Source organism: Chionomys nivalis, chromosome 12 (assembly GCF_950005125.1).
Source record: "Chionomys nivalis chromosome 12, mChiNiv1.1, whole genome shotgun sequence".
Classification (NCBI taxonomy): Eukaryota; Metazoa; Chordata; class Mammalia; order Rodentia; family Cricetidae; genus Chionomys; species Chionomys nivalis.
Genome location: NC_080097.1, coordinates 22,461,586 through 22,473,890, shown reverse-complemented (window position 1 = coordinate 22,473,890; position 12,305 = coordinate 22,461,586). Strand labels below are relative to the sequence as shown.

Below are 12,305 nucleotides of genomic sequence, written 5' to 3'. Positions count from 1 at the left end.
GCATGCAAAACATTGTTCTGTTGTGGAATATAGCTTAAACTATGTAAAGATGCATGGCATTTGTTTATGCTACATTTGTTTAATGATGTAAAGATGTGTTGTTTTGCTGTTCTAAGACACCTGATTGGATTAATAAAAAAAATGAATGGGCAATAGCGAGGCAGTGGAGAAATAGGTGGCACTGGTGGGCAGAGAGAATAAGTAGCAGAGGTAATCTAGGCTCAAGAGAGAAGAGAGGATGAGGGAGAAAGGAGGGAAGACTCTGGGAGCCAGCCAGCCAGCCAGCCAGCCAGCCAGCCAGCCAGCCAGGCAGTCATGGAAGAAGCCCGAAAAATAGGACAAACAGATTCTGGAAAGGTAAATGACTCAAGGCAAAATGTAGATGAAGAGAAAAAGTTTGAATTAAGTAACACAAACATAAGATAAGGCTGAGCATTCATAACCAATAAAAAATTCCATGTCATGATTTGGGGCTGACAGTCTGAGGAAACCTGATACATACTTACATATTAAAGTAATGTCAATAATATAATAACAATTAATTTTATTTAAAAAGCATAGAAATAAGCAATATTTAAATCTAGCCAAATAAATACATGTGTTATAAGTGATCAGTTTCATCAAAGTGATATTTATATCTCCATAAACATCTGAATACATCTCTATCAGCATGAGTATTTCAACATAAACCCAATCAGCTTGTATTTACACACAGGAAGGTCACATTCTGAAGACCAAAATACGTTGTGACATACAGTGTGAAAGTTTAAATCATCAGAAATCTTCTCTATCATCTCAAGGAAAAGTTTCCAGCTCCATAATAGACATATATAAAGATGAATCCTGCATTTAGACTTACTGGCACAAAAGATTTGAATTAGAGTCTGGGATTTAATGTTTGGCAAAAAACCAACATGTGCTTATTCAGCTGCAGTTACTCAAAGGAAATCTGGGGCAAAAATTGCATCAATGAGAGAATGTAGCCACTAAGGAAAATCTCTTATTGGGTCACTAAATTCTTTGCAAACCTATTAAAGATTCCTATGTTCCACTTCAATTTACTATGGTGTTTGACACTGTCAAGCTCCCTCTTTTTAAAACCATCTTTTAGTTATAGAGCAGTTATGAATTTCTTATCTCAGCTTTACCTCTTAGTCGGTGACTTCTCTTTCTTTTACTCCTGACCCTTTCTTTGTCGAATGCAGTGGACTGCTGTGCTTTTCCTTAATATTATCTTTTGCAAAACCACTCTTTAGAACCGCTTTAATAACCTGTGCTATGATTCTAAACTTAACTGTTCTGCCGCAGTGCCATTCAAAATATGGCCAAATGTCACACCAGCATTTCACTGTCTTCAGAATAAATTCACACTGCTCTGCCTGGTAATTTTCTTAGATTCACCTATTCTTATGTCCGATTGTTATGGCATTAGGGATCTTCCAGGTGGTATGAATGAAGTTTTTAATCATGTTTCCCTGGACTCCTTTCCCTATTTTAAATACCATCATTCTGTTTGTCTAGGTTTTCTATATCTTCTTTCTAAGGCAGAGACATTCTGCGTCAGTGTCAGCATTACCCAGTTCCGTATTTTAAATACAACACAAACTCACCTTCTCTTCGTCTGGGTTTCCTATGTCCTATTTGTAAGGCAGAGACATTCTGGTTAGTCTCAACTTTGCCCAAAGGAAGCAAGACATTTCTTCCAAAAGGCTCCATTGTCCCAGCAAGAGTGATCTGATTCCTTTGCAATTGAAAGCCTCATGCTCTGAGCACCCCATCCTCCAGCCTCCACACACTCCTCATCTCTAGGCAAGGAATGGATCCAGTGACAAGTACTAATACACCAGTGCCTAAAATTCACTAAGTGAAGCACACTGTATCTATCTGCATGAAGAAAATCCTCCATCTCTATGGAAGACTGAAGGAGGCACAAGGTACTTGAAGTAGATAAAGGAATTTACTAGCATTCACTACTGGGTTAAAATTGAGTATTATTTGTCAAACATATTGTGTTGCAAACATAGTCTTTATATTATGTGACTACGACAGTTCTACTTTTTTTCTCTTTTCTTTTCTGTTTTTCTGAGACAAGGATTTTCATTAGTTATGGAGACAGTTCTGGAACTTGCTCTGTATTTTTCATAGTATCAAACTATGAATAAAGTCAGTATTTTTAAAATAATATTTTGAAATTAAAGTAAAATTCCATCATTTCCTCTTTCACATTTATCCCTCCCAATGCTCTCATATATACATTTGTTGCTAGCTGGCAAATTCATAGCCTTTTTAAAATTGTTGTTATGTATATTTGTGTGTTTAAATATGGATATATGTTATAATTGCAAACTTCTCGGTATATTTATTTATCACTAAGGTATTATTAGCCCCTTAGAGCTTTCCATTTAAAGAAACTTAGACTTGTAATAAATTACATATGTGCAAAAACATGACACTTTAGAAGTCTAAGTAATTGTGGCCATATAGTTAGAAACTACCACAAGCTATAAAGATCATTATCCTTACTTGCTTCCCAGATTTTAAAGTTCTTGTTGCCATAAACACCACACACATCAGACACACAACTTAGAACAATCCATCTGAAACTTCCCTGAAAATCTGCTCTCTCAAATCTGCCTCTCAATTTGTGTTTCACATTAACATACTATTTGAGATGTCTTGTGTTTTTAAACAAATATACATAAAATTATTATATGAATTAATTATTAGAATGAAGCAAATTTATTCAGATTAAATAAGAAGAGAAATAAACCTGACAAATATAGCTAGAATTTTAAGTATATTCTATATATAGATTAAGAATAATTTGCATTTTTCATACATATTGCATGATACATTTCTATCAAAATAGCAAGCATTTCTTATTCTTAATTAGTTTCTAGTAAATGACATTTCAGTTTCATAGTAATATTTAGAAAATAATTGGACATAGTAAATGACTGTAATTCTCATCATGGGTAAAAGTTTGGGTTGCATATTATTTGTGTGTGTGTGTGTGTATTTGTGTATGTATGTATATGAATGTGTCTGCATGTGATATGCATATCTGCCCTTCATAGATATCATTCACACAATACTGATTAATTTTTAAGTGTATAGGAATACTATTGAAATGGTTTCAGCATTCAGATAATTTATTCTTTTTATTAACTTTATATTATATGAAATTGTCATGGAAATCTAAAATTAAAACTTCTTTTTCTCTTCTGACTTAATTTTCTGGAGAAAAAAAAAGAAAAACACCTTTTTCTCTTGCTATCTACATGGAATTGGATTCAGTTTCCCCATTGATGCATTAATGCATTATTATGAAAATATTTACTAAATTCTAAGAGACTGGAAATTTTGCTGGACCTCACATCGATAGTTTATAATACAGAGTAGATGTAATGTTAGGTGTAAGGGAGCTATCCTTTCAACTCCAACTGTTTATTTTATGTGCCTTTAAGAAAGCAAAGGAACAATCAGTATTATTACTTACCTAGGATTTGCATGTTTTCAGTTTGTACACCATAGTTACAGTCTTACTATGTACTCTTTCATGCCCTGACTCAATCAATTCATGTGTGTCATTCGTTGACTTAAGCAAATACAGAAGATAAAGACAATTTTCTAAATCCTATTATTAAAAAATGATACAATATTTATGAATACTGGTTGATAAAAATATTTGTTTTCTGGATCAGTTGGGATCATTTGGAGACAGTGACTCAATCTCTTAAAAACTCTTTGAAAATATCTATATAGTATATAATATAATATAATATATGTGTGTGTGTGTGTGTGTGTGTGTGTCTTCCTTCCCTATGAGATCCTTTCTATGATCTTCAATACAGTCAGAGTGATGCTCTTTGTTAGGGGACAGCACAAAGTCATAAGATGGACACATACAAAGACAGACAGAGACAAGGGAGAGACAGATTCACAAGACAACCTTCTTCAGGCAGTCACAAACTCAAACTAATGCGACAGATAGAGAATAGAAGACATGAGAGCATGAATAGAGAATTTAGATCCGGATTGGCTCTTCATTAAATCACCTTGAGTGAAAGTGCTTTTGTTTATTTTCTTAATGCAACAGCAATGAATTATTAGTAACTCAGAGTTAATCACTAAGACATATAGTATACACAGGCATGCATATTATTATAGGAATATTTTTTAAGTCTTTAGATTTATTTTGTTTATAAATAGTTAAATAATTAAATTATATTGTTAGTTTCCCTCAACGTGAAATAACAGTACAACAACAACCCAAGTTCTCTGAAAAAATTATGGTTCCTTCTTACTATAACGCTCCAAATTCTGAAGTCTGGACAACAGTCTATCACTCTTATAAATATGCACAATTCCAATACTGACATGCCCGTACCTATGAGCAGGTATTTTTCGATTCCCAACAATTAGGATGACATCACAGAGCTGTTGTTGCTTTAAGTAATTCTCCATCTTTCTAAATGATTGCTCAGCGTGATGAACAGCTTGATAGAATTCTTCAGAGCTACTGGAATCCAAATCACTTTGAGGTGTGAGTGAGTGATTGGTCGCTGTCAACCTATAAATCACAAACAGAGACAGAAAGATGATGTTTATAAAGTGCTAGTAATGGTCCAGAGAGTTATGTCCAGTTTTACAATTTAGGATACTTTATTTAAAGATATCTTCATGGAAATCAAATGAAAAAAATCATAGAACCTTTTAAATAAAATTATTTGTTTTAGGAAGCAGTAAATGAATTGGAAACAATGTATTTTCTTGGCTTAAAATGTGACTTAAAATAAATTTTTCTATATAAAAATATAAGTAAATGAACCTGAAAAGTGTCAAAAATAGTATATTGGTTAAATATTTATTCAAAAATTTATTATTGTGGGACATTAAAATGTGTTTTAAAGTTTTGTGATATACCAACGAGAATACTAAGCTGCAATAAACATAAGAACTCTTTCTATCTTATTGGGCAACATTAGTAAACCGGAAAGACATTGCAATAAGAGAAGTACGCAAGCTCACAAAGACAGTTGTCGTAAATTCTTACTCATATGAAGATTCTAATTAAAAAAAAAAACCTCATGCAATGTGAAAGTACAATGATTGTGATTAGAGGCTAGAGACATGAAAGGGTAAAAACTGGTGGTAAATATTTACCAGTAAATACAAAATTATAGTAGTGTAGAAAGCTGAAGTCCTGTGACTCTCGTACACATGTAAAAGCTATAGTCAACGAATCAAGCCATCAGGAGAAAATTTTGGATACTCTGCACCAAAATGATGAATGATTGACATAATGAATATACTTACTAGCTTTGTTCTATCAATTCATAAGTTATGCCTATTAAAAATTCATAGTATGTCTCATAAACTTTTATGATAATGCTTCATTTAAATTTTCTTAACATTATTATTGCACTTTACCTTCCATAATCAATACAAATAAAACTCTATTAAAAACTATGTTTCATAATAAATTCAATGCAAAACTACCAGTAAATTAAATTTTAGAAGATGCTAAAAATAAACAAAGAAAAACAACAACAAAATAGCTTGTGATATCCTTGTTTTAGAACATGACCAAAATTAATAAGGATATTGCAAGGAATTAGTTGTTAATATCTTCAACAGACTAGCAAAACTCTTGAGCAAAATATTGGCAATGGAAATAAAAAGTATTCATTAAGGAGGAGGGGCTTGGCCCTACTTCAACTTGGTACACCATACTTTGTTGACTCCCCAAAGGAGGACTTACCTGCTCTGAGGAGTGAATGGTGGGTGGGATAGAGGTAAACAGAGGGAGGGAGGCAATGGGAACTGGGAGTAGGATGTAAAATTTTACAGCTTTTACATATTTGCTTATTTAAAAAATAAAAATGTCATATATCAGAACTAATACGGAGTTAATTGATCAACTCATTTTAATTATAGAAAGGCAGCTGGCACATCATAATCAAATTTCCTAGCGATTTAAACTTCTTTTCCATTGAGATTGAGAATGAGATTAATAGTTTCCTTGTTCAACCAGCTTTAGAGATCCTATAGAGCACAACATGAAGCAAGGTAAAGCTATTATTGATAGGGAAAGTGAATAGGTGTTATCAACCAGAAAAGATGCTTCTGTGGGTCTTGAAGACACAAAGAAATTCACAGGATATCTAATACACATGAATTCATTAAAATTTTGGGTCATTTGTTATGGCATTATTCATCTTTTCAATAATATTATTTTTAGAGACTTTTCAAGTCTCCTTTTAAATATTTGAAACTAGAACAAGTTTTGCTATGCCACCATATTTCTTTTTTTCAAATATTTCCAAACCATAAGTGCCAGAGAAGCAGCCTGAGTCAGGACATGTTTTAAAAATCTGGTACAAGTAGGCAGCATTACAGCACGCTGCCACGCAAAAGCATGCCATTTGGAGATTCACAAAACTCCTTGAAAGGAGCATTTTAAAACTAACAGTACCATAATTATAAAGTCACAGGAACCAAAGAAAACTGAAACAGACATACAAGTTGGTAAATACATGGAGCATTTCTCCAAATTAAAAAATAGATCCCTAGCCGGGCGGTGGTGGCGCACGCCTTTAATCCCAGCACTCGGGAGGCAGAGGCAGGCGGATCTCTGGGAGTTCGAGACCAGCCTGGTCTACAAGAGCGAGTTCCAGGACAGGCTCCAAAACCACAGAGAAACCCTGTCTCGAAAAACCAAAAAAAAAAAAAAAAAAAAAAAAAAAAAAAAAAAAAAAAAAAAAAAAAATAGATCCCTGAAGAATCACCCCAGTTTTGTTTGAAGCTAAATGGGTAAAATGATTCCATCCAGATCCTTTTATCATGTGACTATAAGTTTAATAAAGCACTTTAGTGTGAAAGTTTTATGATGACTGAAGATATTATAATTTACTAAAAGTTATCAAGAAAGAACATAATAAGTTTCATCAAGTCCCCTAAGTTGGGGTGAATGTGCTATTAAATAAATTGGTTAATACAGGTTTAATTCTTAATGAGATTCTAGAAATATTTAAAATAAAGAGTAAAATAGGGGGTCAGGGGCTGCATATTTTAAACTATCTTGCATAAAATCAAGCTGGCTAAATTTTTGACATAGATCGGTTAGATGATATTTAGTTCCTATCCCATATGGATGAGCTATTTGTTGTTGACAGTTGGTGGTGGAGAGAAAATCTTGCTTTTTTTGTCTTTCACGTGGACAGTGGTGGGTGCTATGATGAATGGCTACACAGAAAGACACACAAGGACAGTTAAAAGTGGACATAGTGGGTTAACTAAATAAAATACAGGAGGATATCAAAGGTTCTGCTGTGTAGTATGGGAGTAATTGGAGGAAAAATATAGGGTATATATGATCATATTTAATTGTATATATGTATGAAATTCACCAAATTAAAAACACTGAACAAAAATAATGAACATAAGCACAGATAAACAGAAACTGGATGTCAGGTTATTTTTCCCTGAATTCATTTTCTCCTCCACTTTTATTTTTCTAAAAACTTTCATGTTTTGATTTCATCTATAACATGACCAGAAATAATTCAGTTTCTTCAAGGTCTTTTGATCTGTCAGATAAATGGTTATGTTGGTTCAACATGATTTTCTCTTGCACAATTCTCATAAATCATTTCTTAATCTCAAACTTTGGTAGGATTAATGCACCTCAAACTTCAATCCTGGATGAGATTTATGAATGAGTTTTCCACACCAGAACACCTGTTATTTACAAGATACATTTTTTTCAATTGATAAATACTTCAGGAATTTAGAAACCACATGTTATGTATTTAGTAGTATTTTCTCTGAATATTAAATAAAAATTTGATTTTACCATTATTTTATATTATAGTGTAGTATTTCCTGTTTAAATATTTAAAACTTTTATGTTCAAATAACAAATTAAAGTGTCTTTAATAGAATGATTATATAGTATAACTTTATATTTATAATAAATAAGTAACAAAGTTTGAAAATAATATAAATAGAATTTTTAAAGGTCAATTATATACCCATCAAAATTAGCACATGATGTAATGATAATCAGCATGAGATATTTAAAATTATAATGATTCTTGACCTCATGTACCAGTCAAGCCATAAATATAACATTCTACTTTATTTTACAACCATTTGTCCTGAAGGAGCTGCTTCGTTCATTAACATTAATGTCTGTTTTTGACCCATCCAGCAAACCTAAAACCATTGAAAGTTGAGTTTTTTTAATTTTACACCTGAGTGCTATATTTATATTATTTCTAAATCTCCTTTTCCCTATTTTAAGTCCCCCTCTGGTCACCTACACTTTGTCTCAAATCTTCTCCAGTGATTAATATTGTTATAACATATATGTACATATTTGTGTATGTTTCATATATGTGTATGTATTCCTCTGGTCACATGTAAAGGTGTTGGGGGCTGAACATTTGTGTTAAGATAATCTATCAGAGGACTCATCCCTGAAGAAAAGTGATTGTCAGTAATCAGCAACTATGTACTATCTTTAGTTCTTAGCCAATGTGTATATAGAATCTATGAAATCCCTTCACCCATTTTGACATGTAAACTGTCATGATCATCATCTTTGTCTTCCTTAGTTGACAATATTGCAAAGATCCATGTACGCTGCTTCTGAAGAGACACACTCATTTTACATATCAACACACCAGAAATCTTTTTGCTACTAATGGCTAATGGAGTTACCTCTTTCTTGGCATGTTGAAGGTATGTTTTTACTATAGCTCTGGCAAGGAGAATGCATGAAGAATTCAGAAACTATGTCCTGGATGATGCATATATGACAAATATTTTATGAAAGGTTAAAATTTTAAAGTATTTCTTTCCTTTTAGAGATTACAATATAATAAAAATCATTTCTCACTTCCATTAACTCCCTCCAAATTTTCATACATTTCTCCTTGTTCTCTTTCAAATTCATGGCATTATTTTATTAATCATTGTTCTATACATATATCATGATTTTAAATAATTGCTGTTATATATATATATATTCATATGTATATACACTTATTCCTGAATACATAAATAAAACCTAATCTGTTGTATGATGTTACTTATGTGTAAGTTTACAATACTGACCATTTGGTATTTTAAAGGCAAATTGGTATAATTTTGATAGGTTATTTGCCATGTTTTGTTTGATGGATTACCTTTGCTTGTTTTATGAATTTCAGGGAACAACAATTAACGATTGAAAAATGTAATAGTATTATTAAATTTAAATCTTAATATCAAATCCAGTGTTTAGTGTATAGAGAGTACCTTATGAATAAATGTATTATGAATTCTTGTTGTTTTGCATCAAATGCAGAGTTTTTAATTAATAGAGAATATGATGAGGTAATTGTTACAAAATGTATTTTTGCATATTTATATTTACATATAACAGAGTAATTATATTGTGTATATTTTAAAAATGACAAATTATCTCCCTCTTATGTTCCATCATCACAAGAGTATAAATAATCTAAAATGACTAGAAAAATGGACCTAGCATATGTGTAGATCATAAAGTACTGCAATATTAAACAGTAAAAGTAGAATTCTGTTATTACTAATGAAACATAAGGAATTATTTAAAATATATGTTTATTCATTTTAAGCACACTGACATTTCAACTCTCCATCAATTCCATAAGAAACGTTCACATGCTGAAAAAGAAATGTAATGGATGAAGTTCATAGGGAGATATATAGATAGATATGATAGATAGGTAGATGATATATAGGTAATACTTAGATAGGTGATAGATGACAGAGAGCTAAAAATAGAGAGATTGGCACATCTTCTAAAGAGAACAGTAAAGCACAATATTATAAATATCTAGGGTGCCTTAGATTTGTAAGTTATTTTAGGTGCATTTATATGCACATGGTTGTGTGCACATCAGTACAATTGCCCATAAAAACTAGATCTATTAAATCCATGTAGCATGAATTATGGAAGTTTGTGAGCTGCTACCTAACAACTAGGAGCCAAATTTGAGTTGTGTTAAAGCAGAACAAGACCTCCTAACTGCTCAGTCATTTCTCCAGTTAGGAACATTATATTCTTATTACAAACAAGGGCAGTAACAAAATTAGAATACATTAATAATGAATATCTTTAACACTGGTGACTAAGTTTTTTACTAAGATTGTTAAATTAACTTTCAAGGAGTTGTTTTATTTCAGTTTCTCTTCAGGTGTCAGGTTCAATACATCAAAGAATTTTTATACTATCAAATAATTGGAAAATAAATAGTGAAACAATTCTTGGTCAGAGTCTGAATATAGTAAAAAAAAAGGAATTATTTGGTGAAAAATCCAATTCCATTAAGCCCAAACAAATTAAGCATATATTTTAGGACTGCATATATCTTCACATATTTTTATTTATACTGCTGAGATATTGTATAATAGATATGCATACTTTAAAACCATTCATCTGTAATCAAAAAATATTAAAATTCATGAATAAAAGGCTAACAAAAATTGATTTTAAGTGACTAAGTAGACAACTCACCTAACTCTGTAATATGAAAGAGTGAAAACATATTGCATCACTACTGAAATGTGATAAAATGTTAAAAATAAATACTTAGCCACAATAAGTACACTGATTTTCAAAGATCATATTAAACCCCAAGAGAGAAATTAGTATCTCAGAACAATTATAATGAATAAAGTTTAAGCTTCAGGTGTAGATACTTAGATGAGAGAAAATGACTACAGTCATTAAGTGTGCTTCTGGGTACAATTTAATTTTATAAGATAATTGGGATGTAAATAAGGCTTTTTATCAGAAGAGCTAAGATATAAACAAATACACAAGTGGACAGAAATATTTTAAAACAGATATTTTGTGTTGTTAAAATGTTAATATGTGTTGACTGCTTTAGTAAGTTCTGCAGTCTAATTTGTATGTCTGTAAAATAAACACGCAGTTTTTATTTCTTTCTGTAATCCTCATGGAAACAATTTGAGCACGTTTGGAATTAAAACTCAAGCAGCTGGGTACACCTGTGAGGGATCTTTTTAAAATTAAATCATTGAGGTGAGAAAGATTCACCTTTAATCCTGATGTTTTGTGTTAGGAAGATCCCACCTTTAATCTGAAACCCACCTTTTGGGCACAGACATCTGGTGTCAGAGTATATAAAGGACGTTCAAGAAGAATTGCTTACTCTCCCTTTACCTGAGTGCTCTAATTCTGGCTGGCAAGTTCATTCCTTCACTGACATTAGATACTACTTCTTACAAATTCTAACATATACTGATAACCAGGTGAGACATCCAGACATCATTTGAACTAAATAATCACTGTATCCTTGAACCTTCTCTCAGTAGACAGCCATGGCTATGCTAGGATCTTATAAAGCAACACAGCAAATCAAAGTAAGCAGAAGTGGTTGCTGCATAAAGCCATCACACTATCTTCAGAGAGCCAACTAGCCAATACGATTTCATGGTTATAAATACAGCTGCAAATACTGGGGCCCACATTGCATAAAACAAACACTACCGGGCATAAATTATCTGATGTATCATGCTACAATATTAGGTGATATCAATACTCTATGATTCTTTCAAAACAAAAATCAAGGAAACATTTGAGTTTATACTAAAGATCAAGTGGATTTGTCTTTCATGCAAAGACAATAATAAAGATAAAAGTTGCACATTTTTTTCAATGTACCCAAATCCTTCTCTAAATTACACCACATTTGGTCCAATCTATTGAAACTGAAGCAGTATCACTTAGTATCCATCAGTTACTTCAGTGTGTTCTAGAAAACCTTTTTATTTAATATTTAACATAGTGCTACATAATACAACCCTCAGTATATTCACAAGAATTGAATATCTTATAAGAATGCAATGCCTTTAATTAAAAAGTGAATCTTAGATTTAAATTTGATATGCTTCTGTAGAAAATATTTGAAATTTTGATATAAGAACTGATTTTATGAAAACACTGACCACCCCCCAGTAACCAGCCCTGATTCATCTTTGTGTTTGTTAGAAATTGAGAGTGTGAGGCAACGCACTAGAAGCAAGGCAGTGATTCAAATCCTGTTCCCCTTTCAGAGTTCGAGCTACATAAAAACACTTCAGCTTATTAAATTAGTATTAATTTATACATTTATAATAACACCATAATTCATTATACTTTAAATCAGTGTATACTATTAGAGGGTTCCTTATGCTATATTTACAAGTAATGATGCCCTTTCAAAAGGGAAGAAGAGTCAGTCACTGTACTGCATACCTTTAATACT

The 12,305-nt window shown here is 31.9% G+C and overlaps 1 protein-coding gene across 1 annotated transcript in view; it reads right to left on the bottom strand.

Moving 5' to 3' along the window:
* Positions 1–12,305, bottom strand: part of Klhl1 (kelch like family member 1) — a 232,484-nt gene that overhangs the window by 147,047 nt on the left and 73,132 nt on the right. The window contains exon 2 of the mRNA XM_057786305.1: positions 4,391–4,573. Within this exon, the coding sequence (XP_057642288.1) occupies positions 4,391–4,573 (183 nt within the window). The remainder of the gene's footprint in view (positions 1–4,390; positions 4,574–12,305) is intronic.